The sequence below is a fragment of the Marmota flaviventris genome, chromosome 14 (genome assembly GCF_047511675.1).
Source record: "Marmota flaviventris isolate mMarFla1 chromosome 14, mMarFla1.hap1, whole genome shotgun sequence".
NCBI classification, from domain to species: domain Eukaryota; kingdom Metazoa; phylum Chordata; class Mammalia; order Rodentia; family Sciuridae; genus Marmota; species Marmota flaviventris.
The window spans coordinates 87,421,498-87,448,831 of NC_092511.1; the positions used below are offsets into that span (position 1 = coordinate 87,421,498).

The 27,334-nt window shown below is 42.0% G+C and overlaps 1 protein-coding gene across 3 annotated transcripts in view; it reads left to right on the forward strand.

The window, feature by feature from the left end:
- Mgat4a (alpha-1,3-mannosyl-glycoprotein 4-beta-N-acetylglucosaminyltransferase A) overlaps positions 1–27,334 on the forward strand; it is a 97,556-nt gene that overhangs the window by 62,354 nt on the left and 7,868 nt on the right. For all 3 annotated transcript variants that reach the window (XM_071601854.1, XM_027950675.2, XM_071601853.1), the window contains 9 exons: positions 2,018–2,064; positions 3,744–3,857; positions 4,760–4,835; positions 15,427–15,541; positions 16,487–16,617; positions 18,712–18,819; positions 18,925–19,118; positions 21,560–21,638; positions 22,255–22,321. In XM_071601854.1, coding sequence (XP_071457955.1) covers positions 2,018–2,064; positions 3,744–3,857; positions 4,760–4,835; positions 15,427–15,541; positions 16,487–16,617; positions 18,712–18,819; positions 18,925–19,118; positions 21,560–21,638; positions 22,255–22,321 — 931 coding nt within the window. The remainder of the gene's footprint in view (positions 1–2,017; positions 2,065–3,743; positions 3,858–4,759; positions 4,836–15,426; positions 15,542–16,486; positions 16,618–18,711; positions 18,820–18,924; positions 19,119–21,559; positions 21,639–22,254; positions 22,322–27,334) is intronic.

Consider the following 27,334-nt stretch of genomic DNA (forward strand, 5'->3'; position numbering starts at 1 on the left):
CTTTACCCTCTGAGCTTCTCCACAATGTGTAGACCCTATCTAGACAGGATCTTTGGGGCATTTTGGCCAACACTTCACTTCCTGAGTCAAGCAGGTCTAGCCCCATGTTTTTCTGAAATGTCGGAGGTGGGTGTTGGACTTAGGGTCATTGGAGTGGGCTGTGAGGCTGGGCTGGAGGCTGGCCATGTAGGGACGCAAGCTGGGTTGAACTTCCCGCTGTGCTGCTGAAGGCAACCAGTTCAGCTTTGTGGACGGGCTCTGTAGTTGTCTTATAACTCTAGTCACCCAACATGGGTGGTAGAAGCACAGAGGTGCCACCACCAGGGCTCGTGTGCTGGTCACTGTGCTCTTTGCCTCCTTTCCTGGCTCCTGGTGGTCAAGCTGTGCCATATCTCCAGTGTTGCCCACGAGGTGAGACTAGAGTGGGATGCGTCTCTGGATGCTCAGGAAGCTGGATGACTGTCCCTGGTTCTCCTTCCTCAGTAAACACCCTGGGCCCTAGGACGTTCTCTCCATGAGTGCCGTGGTAGTGGTGGGACCATTCTTTCTTATCCTCTGTCCTCAGTTCGGCCGACCAGCAGCATGTCTCATGCTTGTTTTCAAGTAGTAGGGTTTTCAGGTCTGTGGGTAGTTGTTAGTTGAGCTTTCTGTAATGGGGTGAAGCCTGAGGCTTATGATTTTGCCTCCTTGCTGACACCATCTCCTCTGGGCTCATGTTAACATATGTATCCAACTTTTCCATGTGTCTCTAAGAGAAGCTGAGTGACCTAGATCCAGGTATACAACCTGAAATACTTAATTTTTATGCCTTTAACTTTATTCTGTTTTTTAAAAGTAATTCGCAAAATGTATAATCCACCTACTAAAACAGTTGGGCAGCCATCACCTCAGTCAACTTCAGAACATTTTCCTCACCCTATAGAGAAACTCTTAGCCATTACCCAGTCATCCTCCTATTCCCCCAGCTCTAGGCAACCGATAATCTATTTTCTGTCCCTGCAGATACTTGTCTTTGGATATTTCATATAAAAGCAGTTGCACTTTATGTAGTCCTTTGCAACCGGCTTTTCCACTTAGCATGGTGTTTTCAAGGTTCATCTCATTGTAGCATATATCAGCCCAGCTCTTAATTTTACTTAACCAAGACAAACATTTGATTCTAAAGAAAGAGCATTTTTTACTTAAGAATCTGTGTATTCATTTTAGACTCACAGACTTATTATCAGAATTGGGTAGTAATACTACCTTTAAAAAAAATCTATGTGCCTTTAAAAAATATAATCAGGAAAAATTTTTCTCTAAAAGTAAGCAGGCCCTGAGAGCTCAGTGACCACCTGTCTTTGCTGCCAACCAGTGGGAGAGGAGCAAGGAGAGTACCTGGCAGAGACCCGGGTGGCTTGGCCAGATGCTTCTGGGTTGGTCAGAGGTGCGGCTTTCTTCACAGGGGTCCCCAGAAGCCCAGCACATCTTTGCATTGCATGCTTTTCAGTTTTATCATTTAAACTTGTCATCTCTGGGGTCTTAATTTTTCTCCCACTTTTTTTTTCTTTTCATAGAATAGGAAACTTAAATTCAGAGAAGTAACTTCAGATGATACTGTCCAGTAGCACCAGAGGCAAATCTTGACCCTAAGTGTTAAGAAAGACTTTTCCATTTTGGAATCTTGTCAGCAGGCTGCATCTGTCGGTGCCTCTGCCCACTACTTAGGGTCTGGGTGTTTCCAGAGAAGTAGGAATAGTTTCTGTGCCCAGTTTCCTGTTGATCGAGTGTAGGCAATTGGAAAGAATAAACACTTACAAATCTGCTCACTGTATGAAGTATTTAGTGATATTGAATAGCACAATAATACAATAAAATCAGAAATGCAAATCCCTCAAGTTGCCTGAAAATTTAATGTTTTTGCTGCATGTTTTGTCATTTGTCTAATTTTGAGTTCAGTATTAAAAGTTAAATAAAAATATAAAAATATAAAAAGGTCGAATACAAATATGAATTTTGGTATTTTTTTCTTTCCCAGACAGATATTGATTATGTCCACAGTGTTGTGGCCAACCTGGAGAAAGAGTAAGTCCTTCTTTATTAGGAAATGGAAATATTTTAGTTTACTGCTGTCTCTGGCTTTTTGCTAAAAGAAAGCACCTGCCTTGATAGTTAATCTCCCTCTGGAGATCATTGTTCATTAGACCTCCTACCATTGTCTTTTACATTCTCATAAAGCAGGTGTGTTTAAGTTCATTTATCTGCTGGAATAAATTGGTGTATTTCAGTATAGAAGAGATTTGAATGTGGTTTGTGTAACATTATCAAATAAATATTTGTTCATGAAGGCAGTGAAGATAGCCTTAAGAGATTATTTAAGTCTTTCACCCTCGATTAAATAGACAGGCTGCCGGGCATATCTTCATGTAGCATCTCAGGCCTCAGCGCTGAGCTGTGTCTGGCCCCCTGATCCTGCAGTATGCAGGGCACGAACCAGGTAACAGGCGGGAAGCCTGTTATTAGTTTTTACAGTATTGCTTTAGTAGTTTTAATAATGATATCATAAAAACTAGTCTTGACATAGGTTTCTTCGTTGAATTGTATCTGCTTAAAGACCAGAGAAGTTGCAATTATTTGCTAGCTCTCTATTTAAAATAATATGATACTTTGTCCATTGAAATGCTAAACCTGGAGATTTAAAAAATATTACGCATAGTTCAGGATTAAATTTATCATTTGTTAGATTTTCCTCAAGTGCTAAAGTTCTTGACATTCTTTGTAGAAATGCACTTTGATATGTGGACTCCTTAAATGAAGGAACAGGGCAGTAATTAATAACTGGTCTCCCTTCCCCTAGACCAAACGGGCAGGCCTGTGGTGGGCTGGTGCAGTCATTCTGTTGACTTACTTCTTCCTCAATGTGCAGGAAAACCAAGGCCAGAAACAAAGCTCAGTCAAACACTAAGAACATTTGTGCAAAAGCAGGTAGTTACATAAGCATTTTCTGGAGATTTGCAAAAATGAGGAAGAATGCAGATGTGGAGAAATTACATTTGTATACATGCAGACTGATTTAAAACTTCAGAAAAGGATTTCTCCAGCTTAATGCTATTAATGTTTGTGGTTAGGTAATTCTTTGTTGTCAGGGCTGACCTGGGCAGAGTACGTTTGACAGGTATTTTTAATAGTATTTCCCATAGTAATGACAGCCAGAATGCCTCCAGATGTTGCTTGATGTCTCAGGAAGGATAAAATCACCCAAGTTGAGAAGCACCGGCCTGGAGTGACATAATCTATAACCTACAACTTCTGGAAAATTGAAGAACTTTGAATTTTGCACAAGTATATGTATTTAGATGCATACAGAAATTAATCTGTTTTCTTTCCTTTATTTCCCTACTTTCTGTGGGACCTTGATTTTTTTTATTTTTTTAATATTCCAATTGCTGTAGGAATGTAAGACTACAGTTCTCCTGGGCTTTCTGTTACTCTAAGGTTAATGGCATTTTATACTTTTTTTTTTTTTTAAAGCAGTATTAAGAGCAAGAACAACAAAACCCCAAACCTTGTGCTACTAGAAAAACCTGTGTTTTCAGATAAATAAGCTCAGTGATAAGCAGCTTCATTTAGCACATTTTGACCATCACATTATTCCTGCTACACATGTTCTCTGGTGTGTTTTATGTAAAATGTGCTAAATTGGATGTTAAGATAAATAAAATCTCACAGAGCTTCAATAACTGAGCTTACCTTTCTCATGGCAGATTTTCTAAAGAAATCAGTTCTGGCCTGGTGGAAGTAATATCACCCCCTGAAAGCTATTACCCTGACTTGACAAACCTAAAGGAGACGTTTGGAGACTCAAAAGAAAGAGTGAGGTGAGCTGAGTGTCCTTTAAAGTCTTCCATTCTGTGAGTGTGGGAGTTAATAAATGTGGTTTCTGTCAATCAAACCTGCAAAAATTTTAGGGCTGGATTTGCTAACATACTCAAGATCATCTCATGAAGCCTAGGGCAGCTTGTGAGATGTATTCTGGAAGTTTTCTTAGTATGAGCTTTTAGTTTACTGTGTTTTCCTTAAGCTGGCTTTTGGAATCACTTCTGTTATACATTTTTAGTGTGTTTCTATAGGCTGCCAGGAATTCACTGAAAGGTCTAAATATTCTACATTTAATTTTTTAACATTAAATATGTATTTATTTATTTGTACCTGTATTCAATACACATTTTTTAATCTGTACCTGTATGTAAAACACAGTCCTAGGTACCAGAGTTCCCTAAAGTATGATTTATCTAAGGATTAGTTCATCAAGACATTCAGATGTTACTTGAACATTTTATGTGGTCAAGGAGGTTTGGAAAATATTGGATTAAAATTTCTTTTTCTTGGGTTGTGGATGTAGCTCGGTGGTAGAGCACTTGCCTAGTATACGTGATGCCCTGGGTTTGATCCCCAGCATGGTTTAAAAAAAAAAAAAAAAGTTTTCCTCAGCAAATGTTTTTGCTGCTAGATGTTTCAGTGTCTCTAACGTACTAGCATATCTCCAGGAAAGAAATATGTGCACGGTTTTTCCCAAACTCACTTGACCTTTTTTTCTTCAGGACACCTTGAAGATTGGTGTTCTTAGGAATGTATTTGGTGTATTTAATGCTGCATTAGAGAAAAGAGAATTTTCTTTGACTCTTGTATTATAATAGAAAACTTGAGGCTTATACATCTAATCTTACTTTGTGAAATTTCAGTGTGATTCCTAACCTATTTTTGAAACTATTTGTTTCAGATGGAGAACAAAGCAAAACTTAGATTACTGTTTTCTAATGATGTATGCTCAGGAAAAGGGCATATATTACATTCAGGTAAGAGTGGCTTTTCCTTTAATGTTTTTCATGCTTCTAAAGAAGAAGTGTTATCAAGGGTATATATTCATTAAAGCAGGAGGTTTTGGAAGCACAGCCCTACTCAGATCTGTGTAGTCCTAATTATATCTCAGAGAGAGCAGGATCCCCATGGCGGTTGAGGACGTGGGCTCTGGGGTTCCCGAGTGTACCAAGTGTGGCCCCAGCTCCCGTGTGGAGGGGCAACCTCACTATGTCTCTCTTCCTCTGAACTCCATTCCTCCATCTTCTCTCCTCCTTCCTCTCTCCACTGTTACATTTTTTTTGAGTGGTTTCATGGTAGAGTAAATCTTTTTGAAAGCCACAATACAGTTACATTTATATTGAAGATAATAAATTTAAATGCCACCCCCCCCACAAAAAAAAGCATTGTGTCCCTAATGATATTCAAGTAGAAGAATCCTGCACTGTTGTGGGGTTTGTTAACCTGGTAGGCAATAGCAAAGAATTCTGAGAAGCTCTTATTTCTTCAAATTTAATTCTCCTTAATGATAGGTTATTTTCTTTAACCAAAAAGAGAGTTTATTCCTTGTTCAAAATGCAAATACTCTGAAGCATAGCACACTAAACCTAGCTGCTGTTATTTTTTACTGTAAAAGTTTATTAGGTCCTTTCTGGTGAGAAGATTTTGATGAGGACAGCAAGAAGAGGTTCTAGTTCTGGAATCAGAAAGGAAGTGATGGGGGATAGGGGAAGAAGAGAGAAGGAAACAGCATAGCCTCCCATTGGAAGACCTCACATTGGGGTCAGACTTTCTCTTCTTGGACATTTGGCTATAACAGAAGCCTAAGGTCATTAACTTATAGTGAGAAAAGGTTTATTTTGGCTCACGGTTTTGAAGATGCCAGCCCATGGTCAGTTGGCTTTGTTGCTTCTGGGCCGGTGGTAGGAGCACATCACGGTGGGAGCATTGCTCATCTCCTGGCTAGAAATCAAGAGAGAGGGTTCCCCCACGTCCCCACATTACAGGCTCCACAACCACCTCTGAGTAGTGCTTCTCCAGGGATAAACCCCCTTGTGGGGATCTCAAGATCCAAACCATAGCAATCAGCTGCATTCAACATGATTTACTCTTAGTTCACGAAATAAGAACTGTAAAGAATAAATACAGTTAGAATACAACAGTTAGAATACAACAGTGTCTGAGTTTTGTGTGTCAAAACATGACATCCTAGATTTAGAGAAGTCTTAATTTCAAAATAGTAAGGAAAGCATTTCATTTTTGTAAATCCCAATATTATTGTTGAACCTGGCTATTTTGTTCTGTGGCCAATGTATACAATGTACCTTACAGTTAAGAACTTGATATAGGGAACTTTAAAGTGTCCTTATGTTGCTTTTAAAGTTTATTTTTTTCAGTTTAGCTCCTAGGAGAGAATTAATGGAAACTTAATGCCTTTTTTTTTTTTTTTTTGGTGGAGCCTAGGAAGAAAAATTATTTAAGAAATTAAGGGTAGGATGGGGATGAGAGAGAGAGTAGTAAGACAGTGTTTCCTGAGGAGTGGTGAGTAAGCTATGGTGACAGTGGCAGCTATGAGCTTGCGTTGGTTGCCTGCTTCCAGGCTGTCGTTCTTTACGGTTTGTGCTTATACTTATACCATTTAATACAGCCCCTTTTAGTCTGTGGCAAAAACACATAACGTTAATTTACCATCTGCACCTTCCCTGAGAGTGCAGTTCGGTAGTGTGAAGTGTTTTACATTGTTGTGCAACAGATTTCTAGGACCTTTTCACCTTGCAAAGCCTACAGAGACTCTATCCAAAAACATCAGTTACTGTCCTTTCCCCATGTTCCTAGTCACCTCCTGCTACCTGTGGTTCTGTGACTTTGACGGTTCTAGGTCCTCCATGCTAGTGGAGTCACCTGTTGCAGCATGTGGCAGGGAGGACTTCTGTTCTAGAGCTGCATGATGTTCATTGTGTGTTTGAGCCGCATTTTCACGTCAGTTCATCTGTTGGCCTGCTTCCAGCTCTGGTTACTGGGAATGATGCTGTGGTGAACTGGAGTGAGTACCTCTCTCTCCACAATTTGTTGGGATTCTTTTGGCTATATACCTATAAGTGGGTTGATGAGTCATTATTGTGCCATTTCTGATTTTTCGAGGGACCGCCATAGTATTTTCCATGGTGGCTGTGCCAGTTCACATTCCTGCCATCAGCGCACAGGGCTCATTTTCTCTGCCTTCTCACCAGTACTTGTTATTTTCTTCTTGGTCATTCTAATGATGTGGTCGCATCTGGTTGTGGTTTTGATTTTCATTTCCTTCATAATGTATGATGTTGAGCATTAGCTAATGTGCTTGTTTTCCATCTGTGTGATCTTTGAAGAAATATTTATTTAAATCTTTTGTCCATTTTTAACTGGGTTATTTGATTTTTCCTTGTTAACATTCCTTTAAACATTCTGGGTAGTAACCCTTTTTAGAAGATCTGCAAATATTTTTTCCAGTTTGATTGTGGAGTTTCCGCTATGTTGTTTCCTTTGACATACAAAAGTTTCTATTTGCTATAGTCTCATTTCTCCACTTTTGATTTTTTATCTAGACTTTTGAAGCCATATCCAAAGTACAGATGCTAAATCCAGTGCCTAAAGCTTTCCCCTATGTCTTCTAGGAGTTTCATAATTTTAGCTCCTTGGTTGAAGTCCAATCCATTTTGAGTTAATTTTTTTTTGAATATAGTAAAAAGTTTGGGTCCAAATTTATTTGTTTTCATGTGAATATCCAGTTTTCCCAGAATTATTTGTTGAAAGGACTATCTTTTCCTCATTGTATATTCTTGACACCTTTGTGGAAAATTATTTAGCCATGTATGCATTGGTGTATTTCTGGGTTCCCTATTCCATCTAATTGGGGTGTGTGTGTGTGTATGTGTGTGTGTGTGTGTGTGTGTGTGTGTGTGTGTGTGTCTCTACCTACCTACCTAGGTAAGCAGATATGTATCTGTCTTTATGTCAGTACCATGTTGATTTGATCACCATTGCTTTGAAATCGGGAAGAATGAGACTTCCTACTCTGTTCTTTTTCCAGATTGGCTATTTGGGATCCTTTGAGATTCTTTATTTATTCTTTATCTTTTTGAGATTTGTTTTTCTATTTCTGTGAAAAATCTCATGAGAACTTTGGCAGGGATCTTGTAAGGTGTAGATTGTTGTGGGTGGCACGGACATTTTAATACTAAGTCTCACCAACCACGAGTGCCTGGCTGTCTTTGCAGTTATTTTTATCCTCTTTGATTTCTTTTAGTGATGTTTACCAGAGTTTACCAGTAGTTTACCAGAGTTCTTTTACCTCCTTTATTAGGTTTATTCCCAAATGTTTTATCCTTTTTGATGCTTTAGGAAATGGGATGGTTTTTCTTTTTGCGTTGGTCATTGTTGGTAGACAGAAATATGATTTTTGTGTGTTGATTTTGTATCCTGAAACTTCTGAAATCATTTATTTGTATGATTTTTAATCTATTCTTTAGATTTTTCTCTATATAAAATCATTTCATCTGTGGATAATGCTAGGGGTATTTCTTTTCTAATTTGAATGCCTATTTCCTCCTCTTGTCAAAATGGTCTAGCTAGTATGACTAATTGTGATGTGAGAATGGGCTCCCTTTTGGTTCCGATCTTAGAGGGAAAGGTTTTGGTTCTGACCTCAAGGTGTTTGAAAGTGTTCTCTCTGCTTCAGTTCCTTGGGAAAGTTTGAGACAAATTGATGTCAATTCTTTAAATGCTTAGCAGAACTCCTAAGTCAAGTTCTCTGGTCCTAAGCTTTTCTTTGCGGGGAGATATTCTTTTAGATTCATTTATTTTATTTTTCATTATTACTGCTTTAATCTCCTTGTTTTAAGTGTGTTCAACTTTTTATTTCTCCATGGTCAGTCTTGGTAGGGACTTACCTGACGATTCTAGGTTATCCAGTTTGTTGGCATATAATTATTACTGGTCATCTTTATAACCCTTTTACCAGTTGTAATGCCCTCTTTCATTTTTCCTTTCCCCTCTTCTCCCCTTCCTCATCACTTCCCTCCTCATCCTTCCTCTTTTTTTCTCTTTCTCTTCTTTTTTCTGCTTCTCCGCTTCTTCCTGCTTCTCTGCTTCTTCCTTTTCTACTGGCGGGGTCTTGCTCTGCTGCCCAGGCTGTCCGTGAGCTCACAATCCTCCTGCCTCAGCCTCCAAGTAGCTCCCCTTTTCATTACCAATTTTAATTATTTGAGTCTTCATTTTTTTTGTTTAGTCACTCAACCTAGAGTTTTATCCATTTTGTTGATCATTTTTAAAATCCTTGCTGTCTTCTTTTTTGTTTTATTGATTTTTATAATAATATGCGGTGGTTCCCTTCTCATTCCTCTTTGTGTATATCTGTTTTCTTTGTGGTATCACTGCAATCACAAAACCTCTTAAAGTTATAACCTCTTAAAGTTATTTAAACTGATAATTTAACTTCAGTATAAAATTCATACTTCTTTACATCTGTCCCCTTGCCTTTTATTATTCTTTGTCTCAATTACCTCTCTTACATTGCTCATCTGTTAACAATAGATTTGTGATTACATTTATGCTTTTGGTTTTAAAAATTCTGTATAAGATTTAAAATGACTTATGCAACTGTATTACCTTACTACAGGATTCTATATTTGTCTGTATATTTACTTTTGCCAGGGAGCTTTATATTTTTGTAGTGTTTGTTGCTATTTATCATTCTTTCACTTCAAGCTGAAGGACTTTATCAGTAAGACACCTGGTGCTGAACTCACTCAGCTCTTATCTTGGGAAGTCTTAACTTCTCTCTTGCCAGGTATTCTTGTTTCATTGGTAATTTTGGTTTTAGCATTTTGAATATACCATCCTAGTCCCTTCTAGCCTGCAGTGTTTCTTCTCAGAAGTCTTCTGACACTAATAGAAACTCTCTTGTATATGACGGGTCACTTTTCTCATGCTGCGTGGAAGATTTTTTTTTTTTTTTTTGACTTGACTTTTGACAGCTTGATTATGGTAGCGCCATAGTCCTGGAGCTCTACCTAGTGTCTGTCTGTGGTACTGCAGTGTCTGGTGCTAATGGACAGCCTTTGTTCTTGGTCCTTGATGTGGTGCTCTGTTCTACTCCCTGCTTTGATTAAGACAAGATAAAAACTAGTCCCTTGAGATATATATCCAATGTCTTACATTTTTTAGGGATACATCTACTCCTTTCTTGATCCAGGGAGAATCAGAAGTTGAGAGTTCTTTGTAGTCACACGGTACCACGCCCAAGGGACGGCTTTGAATGCACCAATTTTAAATCTGTGTCTGTGTGGGGGAGGAAGCAGACTTGGAGTTCCCTATTCCACTCTCTTGCTGATGTCTAATAACTCTCTTACAGTTACAGGATCAGACTGTACGTACTGATAGCCTGTTTTGTTATTTTTAACATTTGTTAAAATGTAATTTTTAATTATTTCTTGAAGTACCGTTATTCAGATATCATAATTACCTTATTGCTGGTCATTTAGATTGTTTCTAAATTTTCAGCTGTTCCTAATATGAATTCCATAAATTTTCTTAAAATTATTGTGTGTTCCCCAAACTTATGCCTCAGGAAAGAAGAAGTTGCTTTATATTTAGTCTTTACAATCTTAAATTATGCAGAATTCTGTTAATGAGGTCAGATGACCCACCTACAGAGTATTAGTGTTAAAAACATCTTAGCCTAAAAAGTCCTTTGATATGTTAGTTTATGAAGGAAAGAGGTCACCTGGGAACATCTGAAGTATTAGGATGAAGGTCGAGGGAGCAAAGGAATTTATTCTAGACCTTGCTGTGATCCCCTAGGAAAGTGGCTTCATGGTTACAGGAGAGGGGAATGTCATACTCAAGACTTTCAGAGGCTTCCTTTAAAAAGGCAGCAGAGTTGGGCGTTGCTTGGCACTACCAAGGACACACACTCGAGGGGGTCTGGGAATGCCAGCTGTCCTGGTGTTAGGCCTGCAGCTCAGAATGAAGTTTACCATGACACTGTCATTCCTGGTTTCATAAAGTGCTTCGTTGCAGATGACTGGAAGACAGTGTTTTCTGGAAGACTTAGATGGTTCTGGCACTTCATGGGGTGCCGTATTCTCCTGATACCTCACCTGTGAGGTGGCCCCCCTGACAGTGGTGCTGAGGTTGGCAGTGGGCTCTGTGTACCCGCCTCATCCCCAGGAGAAGCTCCCAGGATCCACTTTTCTGAAGGTTTCAGTCTCCACTGGTGATCTCTCCCAGGATTATTTTATTAAAGGTTCCCAAGTGGTAATTTTCTACTTCACTGATGTTCCTTGAAGCCGAGTTTTTCTATAAAGAATTTTCTTTTCTCAGCTATTTGGTTACTTTGAAAAATAGTTCAATAAGAAAAGGCAGAATAAATGCTTGATTCTGTCTATTAATTTTATTCTTACCGATGCTCACATTGGTACACTAGTGTGATAAAGAAGAGCCTCATCGGTTGGCTATTATTTCCTTTCTGTAAGTCCAGGATCTTTGATCACTTCCTTGGCTGGCCCATCTTGCATGTTTCCTTTCCCAGATCAGGAATCGGTCACTTTCAGGTGCCTGCTCCTCTCAAAGGCATGTGATGGCTAAGAACATGATCTGGCACTTGAGATGCTGGTTGCTGTTATGTCTCTGCTTCTAGGACTTGGAGCAAGGAAGAGGGTGTTTTTCAGAGAAAGAAACTGCACAAGTGTGTATTGGTATTTCCAGTTCAGATGTGATTAGAGGGTTTTCATTTAATTTTTTTATACTTCTTTCTTTTCCTCTTACACTGAAAGTCTTAGTTTGTAATAGCATGATTGATCCTCATATATTTTTTGTTGTATAGTGTAAAATGGTTTCTAGAATGATTTCAAAATATTAATATCACTACTAACAATAAGACTTCCAAATGCAGTTTGAACTTTCTTTGTGCTTACTTCCCCATAGAATAAATCATGATGTGTATATATAGTCAAAGTATGGTTTCTGAAAGTCACCTGAGTGGTTCTTTATCCTTTGTGACCGTGGTGCCAACTTGATATGAAACTAGGTCCGTTTGTTTTGGCTTATATTCAGTTTTTAGAATTTTCTTTTTTTTACATAGAGCCTAGCATTTCAAAATCAGAACTTTTATAAAAGAAGGTATGGTCACCAACATCTCACTTTTATCCCTGACTCTTTACCCTGGTTCCTTCCCTCCCCTATGGGTGACCACCACTAGTATTTTTTTTTTTTAAAGAGAGAGAGAGAGAGAATTTTTTTAATATTTATTTTTTAGTTATCGGCGGACACAACATCTTTGTATGTGGTGCTGAGGATCGAACCCGGGCCGCACAGCATGCCAGGCGAGCGCACTACCGCTTGAGCCACATCCCCAGCCCCCACCACTAGTATTTTTTTAAAAATATTTTTTAGTTGTTGATAGACCTTTATTTTATTATATGTGGTGCTGAGAATTGAACCCAGTGCCTCACACATGCCAGGCAAGTGCGCTACCTCTGAGCCAAAGCTCCAGCCCCCACCACAGTTTTTAGTTTCTCATTCTAGCTTTTAAAAATTTAAGCAAGTACGTGTATAGAGCATTCCCCTCTCCAGTATTACATTTGCGTAGTGTAAAAACAGTATTTTGTATCTTGTTTCCTCTGTAAACTCGCAGTCACTAATGAGGCACATCAGTCTTCATGGTGGCTCCTGCCATGAGACATTGATGTCATTGAAGCACTCTGTCCACCAGCAATCTGTCATGGGTCTTCAGAGCAGCAGTATTCTCATTGCCCCCAGACTGCAGGTCACCCAGGTATGCTTCAGCTGGTGTGAAAGGACACTCGCAAAGTCCAAGAACTACACCACACACCAGAATCCCACTCGAGATTTATTGTCAGAGCATGGAGCAAACTGACAAGGCTGTCCCTCTGAGGGGAGCAGAAGTGAGTGTCACTTACAGAGCATCTTTATAGCCTGCAAGAGCAATTTCACAAGCTTGCTTTAGGGGTTATGTCATGGGTTGGGGTGGGGTGGACCCTTTAGTAGGCACATGTTCTGTGGGAGGCCAAGCAGCAGTTCCTCAGGATCTCTAGATAAAATGTCTCCTAAATCAAAACCCAGGATTCCTTAGATAAAAGTGGCTCCCGACCTGAAATGGCAGATCTAATGCCAGTGTTGACCTGATGCCAATAAGGTGACTTCATGATGATACATCCATATGTAGGATACTAAACAACCAACAGAATCAAACTGTTGATCCACAGCTTGGATCTTAGGGAATTGTTCTGAATGAGGAAGCTAGTCTCAGAGGTTACATACTGTGATTCCATTTACATAGTCCTCTTAAGGAGGAGACAGAACTGTGAGGTGGAGAGCAGGCCCTGGGGGCCCAGGTCAGGGAGGCGGCCAGCCGCAGTGGTTATTAAAGGGCCAGAGGGGATCCTTGCCATGCATCTCTTCTGTGTCCTTCCTGCGGGGCATAGCCAGTCAGGCATGAGTGGAGGTGTCTCTTGTTGCCAAAAGCAAGGTTGAATGTCACTTTGCTCTGTGCTTTGCCTGCCTTTCCCTTCAGCCCCTCTGGGCTCCAAGGAAGTAAAGCGCGTCTTTCCTGTTCAATGATGTCCTAGGACTCGTCACAACGTCCACAGCACAACAGAAGCTCAATAAATAGTTGGCAAGCTCATCAATAGCGTACCTTTCCAAACACTATATTTATTCATAGATAGGAAGAAGAAAACCTGCAGTACTGGTAGTACATGAAAAATCAAACACTAAGACAAATATTACTTAGGTAATGAGAAATGATAACTGAAATCAGAAAAGGAAAAATATTCTTAGGCTATTGAAAGGAAAGCGAGGAACTGGGAGACAGGCAGCAAGAAATGAAAGATGGAGACTTGGCAGAGATACGCACAAGAGTTTGTCAGAGCTGACAAATAAAGGCCATCTCTCCATAGACAGAGGCAGCACAAACTTGAGGTTTGGGACTTATATGGGAGGGCTCAGGGATTAGAGCTGGTATGTCCTAATGTGGGCAGTTAAGAATGGGGCTGGTATGAGGGAGTGGTGAGCCTTTCTCAGAAAGGTCCTTGGGTGGGAAAGCCTTAAATGGTGGCTGTCATTTAAGATGGACAGCCACATGCTAATCAAGGACCTTACAGATATCAAATATTTTTGTGGCTTTAATATTTGAGGAAAGGGTAGGTATGCAGCTCAGTTGTAGAGCGCCTGCCCAGCATGCACAAGGCCCTGGTTGAAACCCGAGTCCTGCCAGAAACAGAAACAAAATGAAGTTTGGTAAGAGGAGACTCTGGGGAGGAGGGCTCTACACAGGCCAAGGTCCCCATTTCTGTCTTTTCTCTGGGATTGGCCAACACTCCACACAGAGAGTGCACTGGGCACTGGCAAAGCCCAGGGGAACTAGCACTCTGTGAATTGCCACAGCTCTCAATATTTTGTAGGTGTTTATTAATATAAAAGGAACTTTTAGGGATCTGTTCTACAGGAATGAAATGCACTAACATGCAGGTATAAGCGTAAGTATTGCAGCATTGTGTGGACAACAACCAGGAAACAACCTGAATGTCTGCTTGTGAGCAGGGAAGAGCTGAATAAACCATGAGACACTGTTAAACTAAATGACTTCAGTAGATGTTTATTACTTGGTAAGATACTCATGATGTATTAAGTGAAAAATGTTAGTGTCATGGTATGATCCTTTTTATAAAACTGACGCAAGGGATGGTATGGGAGTCAGCTTTACATTACTGTAACAAATACCAGAGAGACAATCAGCTTACAAAGAGAACAAGTTACTTTTGGCTCACAGTATCAGAAGTTTCAGTCCATGGCAGCTTGGCCCTGTTGCTTTGGGCTTTTGGCAAAGTAGAACATCATGGTGGAAAGTGTACAAAGGAGCAAAATTATTGACCAATGGCAGCCAGAAAGCAGAGTGAGGTAGAGGAGGGGCCAGTGTCCCAATAGTCCCTTCAGGGCACACCCCCAATAACCTGATTCCTTCCACCAGGCACCTCCTAAAGGCCCCACTACCTTCCATGGTGCCATGGACTGGGACCCAAGTCTTCAACACGTGGCCTTTGGGAAGTTAGTAGATCCAAACTTTAGCAGGTGGGAACCTCATATATTGGTTTGTATGTGCATTCAGAAGGTGTCAAATGCATGTCCACTCAACTTTTCACACAGGTTAACTAGCAGGGTAAGGGTAGAGAAGGAAAGCTGCTGGCTTTTCTTTAGCTTCATGACTAAAAGTACTGCAAAACTTATTTTCCTTTGAAAGGGGGAAAAATAGTGTTAAATCTTCAGCATCATAAAAGAACCAAAAGGGACCTGTTGACAGAAAGGGATGGTGATTCCCATAGAATAGGCGTGATTTAGTTGAACCGCAGTGTGTGTGTCTTCCATTTTATTTTCTGAATATGTTTAGTGAAGTCTATTTTTTGTATTTTCATTGTTTTTGACCATTGTTTTCTTGACTTTTCTGATGAAAGTATGCTTGAGTTTTTCCATAATAATGTCCTATCTGAATCTTAATTTTTTGAGTTATTAATATGATTGTTCAATTTTCTCTAGCTTGAAGATGACATTATTGTCAAACAGAATTATTTTAATACTATAAAAAATTTTGCACTCCAACTTTCTTCTGAGGAATGGATGATTCTAGAATTTTCCCAGCTGGGCTTCATTGGTAAGAAAAGTATAAGATTTATCTACTTTTCAGAAAAATAATTGATTCTCAGAATCTTAAACCAATTGCTTTTTTTGATCCTAAAGTTGCTTTTTTCCCCCCTATGGAAATGGATTGTTTTTGAGCATATGTTAGCTTCTTAGTATGAAAAGATGAAAGTCAGCCCCAGACAGAGTTTGGAGTATCCAGAGACCAACACCGTGCCAGCCTCCATCCTAGGAGCATGTCTGATTTCTTCTCCAGACACCCAGCAGTTCCGTTGTCACCCCAGGATTGGCATTCAGAGAGGGTTCCTTTTTAATCACTTTGTTTCTTTCATTAACTGCTTTTAGGTTTAATATTCCTAAATTATCCAACGAAGAGAATATGCTTCAAGTTTCAGACTTGAAGGAAATTTACATGTTTTTAAAAAGTACTCAGAAGAAGACATTTCACTTCCTATGTTATTTTAAAAAGTTAGGTCTTAGAGCCTGGGCCTCTGACCTTGTTGGTCACTCAACTCAGAACTTATTTAAATTCAGAAACATCTTGTGAAGGTTTTATTAAAAGCACAATTGGGATTCCTTTTCATTGTTCTTTTTTTATTTATTGATTTAGATAATTTTCTTTTTACCTAAACCTCTCTTGTTCCTTTCTTTATAGGAAGAATCTTAGTAAGACATGAAAGAAGACTCTGACTTGCTCTTTGACTCCTTTGAGCCAGTAGTGATAGATTTTGTAATAATGTCAGGAGGTCACTACTTCTGTTTATACCCAGGTGACAGCTTGAGCGAGTAGATGCCTAGCTAGAGCGAGTTTGTCTGTTCTTGATGGTGCAAGTGGGAGATAGGGGGATTTGTAGCTGAGAGCACTAGTTTTGATCAATGTACTTAGTGTTCAGATTTCACTTATGATTTTGATAACCTGTTTTTTTATTGCAGCTATTGACTGTAAGTGTCTTTTCAGGTAAAATGTTCCAAGCGCCAGACCTCACTCTGATCGTAGAATTCATATTTATGTTCTATAAGGAGAAACCCATTGATTGGCTCCTGGACCACATTCTCTGGGTCAAAGTCTGTAACCCTGAAAAAGATGCAGTAAGTTAATTCTGCGGGAGGCGGGTGGGAGTTGTGACTCTATTTTGTTCTGAATGAATGTGGCTTTTGTGGGTTTTGGGGAGCCAGATTTGGCCAGTGAGCGGTTGAATGAGGCAGCTGGGAGAAGGCAGTGTTTCCACTGCTTGTGGTCTTTCTCAAATTGGTGAAAATTTCCAATGTTGCGAAGACTTTTAAAATATTGGGAAACCCCATGAAGCAGGGAAGCCTGTCGCAGGACAGTGGCCTTTCTCTGTTCTGTTATTATTGGCTGTTGATACTGATCCCACCTGTCCTGTGGGTGTTTCAGTTTGTCTTCTTATTCTCTGCCAATCCATATTTTCCAAATACTTTGGGGACAAATCAGACTCTATCTGGAATAATGAATAAGATAGAAGTAATACCTATGCCAAAATAATAAGTCAAGGCACTTCTGGTGTCTGACTGCAAGCAACATAGCAGTGTGCTCACCTTTGGGATGGGGGTGGCAGATAAGTAAGTGAATGATAGCTTTTGCTTTAGTCACTCAGACAGCAAATTCTTTCCAAAATTCTTAGTATAAAAAGTAAATAGAGGGCTGGGATTGTAGCTCAGTGGTAGAATGCTTGCCTTGCACTCGTGAGGCCCTGGGTTTGATCCTCAGCACCGCATAAAAATAAATAAAAATAAAGAGATTGTTTCCATCTACAACTAAAAAGGAAAAAAATACATCTATTTCCTTGTCCAATTTGAATCATGCCTCTGGGGGAATAATTCTTCAACTTTTTATGTATTTGGTGTAAGCATAATCAAAATATAAAAATGACAGAATTCTTACCATTTGTAATACATAATGTTGAGTGAATATTCTAAGCCCTGTTGTTAGAGGGTTGCCTTATCATTCATTGTAACAAATTGGCGTTTGTGAAATCTGGCTTCAGGCCGGTGTCCTGGGAGGTTTGATCATCCTGCCTGCAGGTTTTTAGGACTCTGCCTTCTGGGGTCCTTGAGGTATTGTTATGTTCTCTTTGTTTAAAAAACCAAAAGTAAAACCCACAAACAATAAATTCTTAGAGCAAATCATGGACCACAGAGAAGTAGTGGAGTATCTGTGAACTTTCTAACAGTAGTTCAGCATATAAATTGATTTGAACAAACCACTTTTAAGATATAGGCCTTAACTTATATTTTCTGTGTGACTTGCAGGATTTTTTATTATAGGACACAAAGCTGTTCACCATCTTCATCCTCCCAACAGTGTGCCTCTTAGTACTTGCAGATTTTTTATTATATTATCTGAGATTGTGAGGGGAATGGGAATAAAAAACAAGGAGAGAAATGAATAACAGTATATAGGGTAGAGAGAGAAGATGGGAGGGGAGGGGAGGGGGGATAGTAGAGGATAGGAAAGGTAGCAGAATACAACAGTTACTAATATGGCATTATGTAAAAATGTGGATGTGTAACTGATGTGATTCTGCAATCTGTATTTGGGGTAAAAATGGGAGTTCATAACCCACTTGAATCTAATGTATGAAATATGTATGTCAAGAGCTTTGTAATGTTTTGAACAACCAATTAAAAAAAAGAAAAAATAAAGAACACAAATAAAAAATATATATTTGGCAAATTCTTTATTATATTACCTGATTTGAAGATATTTTGGAACCTCCAAAGTTGGTGCATTTTAACCTTCAAAATTAAATCTTTATTGACCTGCCTTGAAGGATGGGTGAAACCAGCCCTCTGCTCTTCCCTTAGCTGGGCTTATTGTTACCATTTTTTTATATTTATTTTTCAATTTTCGGTGGACATAACATCTTTATTTTATTTTTATATGGTGCTGAGGATCAAACCCAGTGCCCCGCGCATACCAGGCCAGCATGCTACCGATTGAGCCACATCCTCAGCCCCTATTGTTGCCATTTTTAAAACCTGGATCGTGGCCTTTTGTCAGGTGTGCAGCAATCTCTTCACACCTCAAAGAGGACCATAAAAATCACATGCCCTGGAATTGTGATTTTAATGTTCTTCTAAAGGACTTCTCATTTTTCCAGATAAAGACAAGGTCTCACTTTATCATGTAACAATAGTACTTTTTTTTTTTTTAATATTTAGAAACATTGTGATAGACAGAAAGCAAACCTACGCATTCGCTTCAGACCATCCCTTTTCCAACACGTTGGTCTGCACTCATCACTGTCGGGAAAAATCCAGAAACTCACGGTTAGTGATTTGATTTGATTTTCTCATGATGTATCATTTGTTGTTCAGTGTATAGCTGGTAATTTTCTGCATGTGTTGTTTAATGGCGTATCTCTTTCCTGCTAGGATAAAGATTACATGAAACCATTACTTCTCAAGATCCATGTCAACCCTCCTGCTGAGGTGTCTACTTCCTTGAAGGTTTACCAAGGACACACACTGGAGAAAACGTACATGGGGGAGGATTTCTTCTGGGCCATCACCCCAATAGCTGGAGACTACATCTTGTTCAAATTTGATAAGCCAGTCAATGTAGAAAGGTCAGCGACTGTTTCTTGTTTTTGATGCAATGAGTGCTTTTTTAAAATAGGAAACTGGACGTGTTGGGCATAATGTTATGAGACTGAGTCTTCTTTAAACATTTCGCTTGGGCGGCTTCCTCCAGCGTGGCTCCTGCAGGGAGGGGAGCTGCTCCCCATCAGGTGGCAGTCTGGTTCTCTGGTTTGTTTTATTGACACCTGCAGAGGGAAGGCACTCCCTGATAGGGTGGCCCCACTAGACCTGTGCTGATGCCGACTGGCTGGCTGGGGCAGGTGAGCCTTGTCCCTGTTCTTCTGTGCCGTTGCCTGGCGTGCCACCCCTAGGTGGCCATGGAGCCCTGTGGCATGGCCTGGTGAGTGTGGAAGGCCAGCTCCTGCTCAGCCTTTGCAGCGCTCTTCCGTGTTTGGGTCTGAAGGTTATCTTGCTGGGCTGTGCTCCTCCTCATCCTTAGGCCGACAGCAGCCTTTGGGGGACTTTTGCTTCTGATCCTGGTGGCATTTCCAGGTTGCTGGCTTCTCTGGCTCTGAGTCTAGAGCGTATTAGTTGAAAGAAAACCTACCGTTCAGCCTGTTGTTCCCTGGCCCCCTGATCCCTCACAGGCTGTCATTCTCTCGCTGCCCTGGTCTTCTCAAGTCTGACAGAGTCGAGGGCTTCAGTTGGGTTTAGAGGGAGGAAGAGGGAAGCTACCTGCATCTCGCCTTCCCAAGTGGAAGTCTCAGCGAGCAATTTGCTTTTGAAATCAGGAAAAGAAAACGTTATTCTATGTATTGTGTTTTTATATATACATCTATATGTTTTCTATATATAATATAATATTTAGCAAATGAAAAAGTGTCCATCAAAAATCTGATAAAGAAATTACATATTGGAGGTTAAATTTCTTTACAGCCAGTATTTTTGCAATAACCCTCTGTCAGGTAATTTTGACCTTACAGTTATGTGGTTGAGAGGACAATATAACGTAGTGACACAGTTCTTCTGGAATTGTGGTGATATGAATTTCCTACTGTGTATGGAGCCCACCGATCCTAGGACAGAGAAAAGGAACCACTCCCTGATCCCTGCAGTGCATTATTTGCTAAGGGGAGGGTTGTAGTCGTCATTATAGAAATGATACATTATAAAAATATTTCCAGATTGCATATGTGTTCCTTATTAAAAAATTTAAAAGTGTGAAGAGTCAGAAAAAAAAAATCCCTACCCCAAAGCCACCATCATGGCTGGGTTGGCACATTGTTTTTATTGGTACTCCTGTATGCTTCTGCTTTGGGTCAGAGTCCATGGGTAATTTTTGTATTGTATATTTTTCTGTTCCAGTCTGTCCTGAGCATTTCAGTGACCACTTAACACCCCATCAATTCCTTCATCCATTGTTAAACTTCTGGTTGGTTTGGAGTTGTTCCGCAGTGAATTGTCACCTGGTGAACATCTCTGACTCAGTCTAAGTCCAGATTACATTCATGTGCTCTTAATGTGGCTGCCCTCGCCCCAGCTTGGGCCTGTTTAGCAGATAGTGAAGGGTCTGTAGTTGTGTGATCAGTGTTCCAAGCCAAGGTGCCTTCTGGAAAAGCATCCCCACCTGCAGCCCCAGCAATGTGGGGTGCCGAGGTGGAAGGATCACTTAAACCCAGGAGTTCATTCTGGACAACAGAGACCTCTCTCTCTCTCTCTCTCTCTCTCTCTCTCTCTCTCTCTCTCTCTCTCTCTCCAACAGAGACCCTGTCTCTCTCTCTCTCTCTCTCTCTCTCTCTCTCTCTCTCTCTCTGTCTCTCACACACACACACACACAGGTCTTTCTCATGGGAAAATGATAGGTATAATTTTAAATATCAGTTGTTATCACAGGTGATTTTTATTTACAAATATCCTTTTGTCAATCCTGTCATCACCTGTAACTTACACCTGGCTGATTATTTTCAACACACAGGTGCTTTCTTGATGGTTCTCATAAACTCCTTGAAATAGTGGAAGGTGGGGATATCTGTAGGAGGTGGAAGAAACTAAGAAAACTAGTGAAAGTCACTCAAGGGATCAGGTCTCTGTGACTGCTAAGCCTAAACTTTTAATCAGTCACTGCAACTCACCCTAAGTTAGGTTTGTATTGAGATATACTTCTTGCTTCCTGTCTGGTCCCATTCCTCCCACACTTACAAATACCCACTATTTAGTTCTGAGAATGTCAGAGCATAAGGATGTCATGCTCACACCAAGTGTGTGTTAGGTTTATCTCAGTATGTCGCGTAATTCATGATTTTTCAAATGTTTGAAATAGTGACACATGATGTTCAGGTGTTTGGAAGAGGCTCTCTTTAGTTTCATTCTCCTAATACTGAAATTATTTGTATTGGCTGTAATTAGTCTTTGAACTTGCCGTGACTAGCACTTTTCCTATGAAAACTTTCTCTAATAACCGACACACATTCTTCTGTCTGCATTTCAGTTATCTTTTCCACAGTGGCAACCAGGAGCATCCAGGAGATATTCTGCTCAACACAACTGTTGAAGTTTTGCCACTTAAGGTACAACAATTCCTTCCTCTCTCCCTTTCCGAAGAGTTGATCCTTTAGCCCTGGTGTGAGGCTGTTCTTGTTAATGAGATGAAAGACACTCCCTGTCTGTAGGACTCCAGTGGGTGGGGATCTAAAATTGTCTTGAAATATGGAGCCCCAGCATATTGGCCCATGTCCTCATTCACAGAGCCTTCGTTTTGTTTTCTGTTGGAAAATAATGTGGACATTTGTTCTAGGGAAAAAAAAGACTGTTTACTTCAGTGTTTACTTGGTGTTTCTATTTTGAGTCTCCAGATACCACTGGGCATTTAAGTACCTGTTGGTGAATATACAAAATTAATTTATTTTTCTGTTAGAAATACCTGGTTTCTTTCAAGTCAACACACGTTCTTGACTGCTGTACAAGATTTAGTGTCTAATTTTCCAGCCATCAATATTTTATATCCAGATTCAGATGATGGGTAAACAAAGCACCTTTACTGATCAGTTTTTTGGTGACTGACACTGCTCTCTGGAGAGAGCTGCGCCCCAAGTGCCACTTGAGTTTGTGAAGACATTTTCATGACTCACGTCTATTTTCAATAGAAGCAATTACTTGTAAATTAATACTTTGGTTTTATTTCAGAGAGAAGGTTTGGAAATAAGCAAAGAAACCAAAGACAAACGATTAGAAGATGGCTATTTCAGAATAGGTAATACCTACTTTAGTACAATGTCTTTTATTTTTCTGAACCTATTCCTAAAGTAATTTCAAACTCTTATTAGCTGTTAAACAACTTAAGATGGCGATTAGCAGTGTGGGTTTGGCATCAAAGGCACCTTCACTGCCCCCCACGGGCCATGTCATTGCTGGTCCTCACTGACAGCGAGTCTGCGGCCACTGCCTCTTGCCCTTTGTCTCTTATTGGTCGAACTCTGCTACTGAGCCTCAGGTCTGTGTGGAGATGGCCAGAGACATTGGGCGGCCATCGCCACCTGTTCTGAGCACCTGTAACACCGGCATTTCTTCACTGGCCATTGCTGTCCTTGTTCATCTGGTTGCTGAACTTCTCCTTTGGAGTCATGCTCTACACCCCCTCTCCCTACCTGAGAGCCCCAAATTGCCCCATCTATGAGGATGCCCTGTGCCCTCTGTGTCTATCTCAGAGCTGGGGCTGTGTTGGTCACCTCAGTGATGGTCCTGACAACAGTGTGGACCTTGGCAGAATCTTCAGTGACTTTCCCCTGTCAGAGTCCTTATCCCCTATCCCCCTTCACTTCCTGTTTCCTTCCTCTTAGTCTTTGTATCTCCAGACCCGAGGCTGCTGTTCCTCCAGTCAGTACCTCCTGCCCTATGTGCAGCCGTGTAGCTGTTTCCTGCAGACCGAGGACACTGCCTCAACTGATCCTTTGTGGTTTCTCCTCCTGATGAATGCCCCCTCACTTCTGTTAGTTTTCTGTAGCTATGACAAAACACCTGTGGAAATCACCTTAGAAAGAGAACATTTTTGTTTGACTCAGTTTTGTAGGTTTCTCTCCATGGTTGGTTGGCCTGTTGCTTTAGGGCCTATGGCGGAGGCATTAGTCATGGTGGGAGTGTGTGATAAGAGAAGCAGGGAGAGAGACTGGGAAATGATGGCTGTCCCAGTGTCCCCTTCAGGGGCACACTCCCTGTGACCTAACTTCCTTCCACTAAGCCCCACCAACTAACTGTCCCATTACCTCCCAGGAATGACAGAGCTGGAGACCAAACCTGGAGCATGTGGGCCTTGGGGGGACACGCAAGGCCCACCTTGCAGCACCCTCCCTCACCAGCTCAGCACTCCTCCTCTGTGTCATACAGCGCCCCGCGCCTCTGCTGTGTGACCCTCTCATAGCTCCTCTCTGTCACCCTGGGGAGAGGGGCAAATTCAGTGGGATCAGTCTGGGTAGCTGCCTATGCTCAGAGGTGTTGTTAAAAACAGTAGATGGTCCACCACATTGTCCCTGTGTCTCCTGTCACTTGGTAGATGCTGATTCAGTGAATGAGGAGACATTTCATTTTAAAACAGTTCCATGCTTCATTAGGCCCCACCAGCTGGTGGCTGCACCACCTCCCAGTGCCACACCACACAGGAAGGGAGAAGGTTGGCCAGTTGGCCTGTAGGTCTGGAGGGCGAGGCCTTCCTCGGGCGCCCCCTAGAGCAGTTACCTGTGGTATACGTCACCCAGCTGAGGAAGGGCTCCCCCTGAAGTGGTATCCCTGTGGTTTTGGCAGGCAGGATGACACTAGTTATCTTCATGCGCGGGCCATCTCTAGACATGTATGCAAAACTAGTTGAGTATCCAAGACATTTTTGACCCCTGTTACCTACCAGTTATTTAATTTTTGAGAGTTGTTCTAGATTATGAAAGCAGCATAGGAAACAGAGACATGTGTATTTAATAGCGCTGCAGAAATTTGAAGACAGTGACCACCTATACCATGAACTCACGTGTACTTAGACTCTGAAGAGAGCTTACGAGTTGTCAAACTGAGGACCTCGTGTAACTGAAAAGCCCCTCAGAAATAAAGAGCGTTTGATATTTGTCATCTGAGTATAAAAAACTCTCCTGTAAGGCGTGCGCTGCAGTGAGTAGTGGTGTGAGGGCCTAACAGACCTTCCCCAAACAGCTGTAGCTGGTGAAATCATTAAAAAAAAGTGTTTAAAACTCAAGATTGTCCTGGGGCGGGGGCGGGGGCGTATGTGAGAAGCTCTTATTCATGGGAATCTACTAAACCTCCAGTGTCCTGGGTCTGCAGTACTGAACCAGGCCCTCTGTCACTTCCCTGCCTGTGCTCATTGGTAGGAGGTCTGCTCTGCCAGGTGCAGCCCAGAGCGCAGGGCTCTCCTGCCAGCTGCTAGGTCAGGGCCGTGGTCTGTTCTCGGATGCCACTGTCATTGTCGCCAACTCTGTTCTAGACGAGAGCAGCTCCAGTCTCTACCCAACCTCCACTCATGGGATAGAGATGGAAGCTCAGACCCAGGCATTTTGGGTAACAAGGTTGGGCCTGGCTGTCACCCTTGTTCGGCCTCCTTGTTCCCGTGAAACCAGGGTTTTGAGAGGAAACGGGATTCCCTCCCTGCTGCTGCCCACAGGAGGGGTCTGCACAAGTGCAGGCAGCGGAAGTGCTGCGCTCTTACTGGCAGGCCACGCCCTCCAGTGTGGCAGAGACCCCGGCAGCTCATCTTCAGTTTCCTCCTCTTTCTGGGTTCCCGTGAATTTGAAGATTGAGTCCACAGAGCAGGAGGACGAGTGTAAGGGCAGGATGCATTGAAGAACAGGAGCAGGACTCCTGCGGTGCCGAGAGGACCCGCCCAGTGTGCCCTCGGTTCACTGCTGCTGGTCCACCTTAATTAGGGGTTGAAAAATGTATCAATGCTGTTGGTCCAAGTTTATGCTAAGTAGGGTTTGGAAAGATAGTAATGCTATTAGCCTTGTGTGCAGCGGCTCCTGCAGCAGATGTCCATACCTTGCCCAGGCCTGGCCACTGAAGGACAACAGTGGGAATGCCTCAGGCCCTGTGCTTTGCGTGATAGTAGGCCATGCTGGCTGTGTGCATCCGGCTGACCCACCCTGGCCCCCACTCTGCTGCTCAGCAGGGACCAGTAGGCCACCCGCATGGCTTGGCAGCCAGAAAGCCACGTCACTAGCACACTGGGAAGTGATCCCAGAATACCAAAGGCTGTCACAGTCAGCACTCCGCTCACAAAGCAGGTGTCACTCTAACTAGAGGGGTGTTCTCCCTGCCGGAGATGGTGGGGGCAGGGTGGGGTGCAGATTTTGCCCTGGTAGAGGCAGACCAGAAGGACAGGGCACTCCTCAGCCTTCCCTCAGGGGCCCAATTTGGAACAGAACTTGGGAAAGTTCAAGGCTAAGGGCGCCATGGACTGTGGTAGAGAAGTGGGTTGTAAAAAAGTGGAGGACGATGGCTATGTGCAGGCCACCCTGGAGCCCAGCTGGACACTCACCAAGGAGAGCCAGGAAAGAGTACAGAGGAGCCCCCTCAGGCGGGAGCCAGTGCCCAGGGTGGCCTGCAGAGGGGCCTGAATCCAGAGGGATCAGACTGCCCGAAGGCATTGTGGGAAATCACAGGGTGTCCACTGGCAGTTGGTGAGCCCCTGCTGGCTACCTGAAGAGGACAGTGGTCTGATGGAAGAAATACTATTTATTTCAGTGGTTCAAGTTCTGAGAAGGCAGAGGAGCCTTCTGCAGAGAAACGGTGGAAGAGGGCAAGGGCCCTGCCAGGGCGGGGCAGGAGGAGCCTACAGACTGCAGGACCTAGCAGTCCTGTGTCCCTTCTAGTGCCAGGAGCCCGGACTCCAGTGCCAGATTCTAGTCACTCTGGTGATCTCCTCCTTCACTTTTTCCTTCTTTCCATCTTTCAGTCTTGTGGATAGTTGGGTTTCAGACAGAGGCTAATTTTGCTGTTTGAAAAGAAGGCTGGCCCATGGTTCCAAAGGCCAGTTTAAAAACCGACTGTGCCTCCTCCTCTCCTGCCTGTTGTACCCAGGGCTTCAGCAGCAGGTCTTGCGGTGCTTGTTCCTTACAGAAGTATTCCACGCACAGATCTGCAAATGCACAGTACATCCTTTAAAATTATGATACGAACATCCCTCTCTAGTGGCCCATGAACTAGAGAGGGATGAATGTCCCCTTGCGTGACATTCATCTGTGTGGTTGCGTTCCTGTGTGGGTTTCCATGGGTGAGCGTGTGGCTCTGTTCTTTCTTTCCATCTTCCTGCTGCTTTGGTCATTAATTTTCTAAAGAAATGAGCTCATCAGGAAATGGTGTTAGATATTGCTTTAGTTAAAATGCTCCAAGTTGCACTGTAGTTTTCAACTCTGAATCCCCTGCCCCGTTCAGTACTCAGTAATCCTTGTATGTCACACATACTCGACCCCCATCCAGCACAAAGTGTAGACAGACTTTTATGAAATAAGCTTATTATTAATTTTTGAATTAATGGTGGACGTGTAAGCTTCCAAGTCCACCATTTACTGTAGCTTACAAGTCCACCATTTACTGTAGGAACCAGCGTAGTCGTCACCTGCCGTGGGTTTGGTGTGCCTTGGCATACTGGTAGTCTGTCAGTCCCTTGCAGGTAGCTCGGCAGTCAGATCTGGCCCACTGTCTGTTTTTGAGTGGCCCATGAACTAAGAATGTTTGTTTTCATTTTTAAGTAGTTAAAAAATAGAATAAAGTGTGACATGCAGAACAAATAAACTTCAGATTTCACCTCCCAGGAAGTCATGCAGAGCACAGCCATGCCATTGCTTGGGTCTGTCTGCGAGTGCCTTGGCCACACTGCGGATGAGTGAGCACGTGCAGCAGCCATGAGGGCCGTGCTTCGCTGGTTGTGCCCCAGCTCGGTGTTCTAGACACCAGGAAGCATTTGTAAACAGTTGCACGTGCCACACCTGTCACCAAAGTGTGTAACTAAAAACAGACTGCCAGTGCTTCCCATGGTGCCAAGACGAGGACGTTCAGCATTGTGCTTTTGAACTCACTGGAATGTGGGGCATCAGGCAAAATTAAGTGGCAGGTCATGGTGGGCATTGTGCTGTGTGTCTCAGACTCAGCCCAGCAGGATTCCCAACTGCCCGGGGAGAGTGTGGTCAAAAAATTAGAAAATTTAAAACAGAATGTCTTATGGCAGAATTTCTTGACAAAATTGAAAAGAAATGATGCTATTACCAAAGTG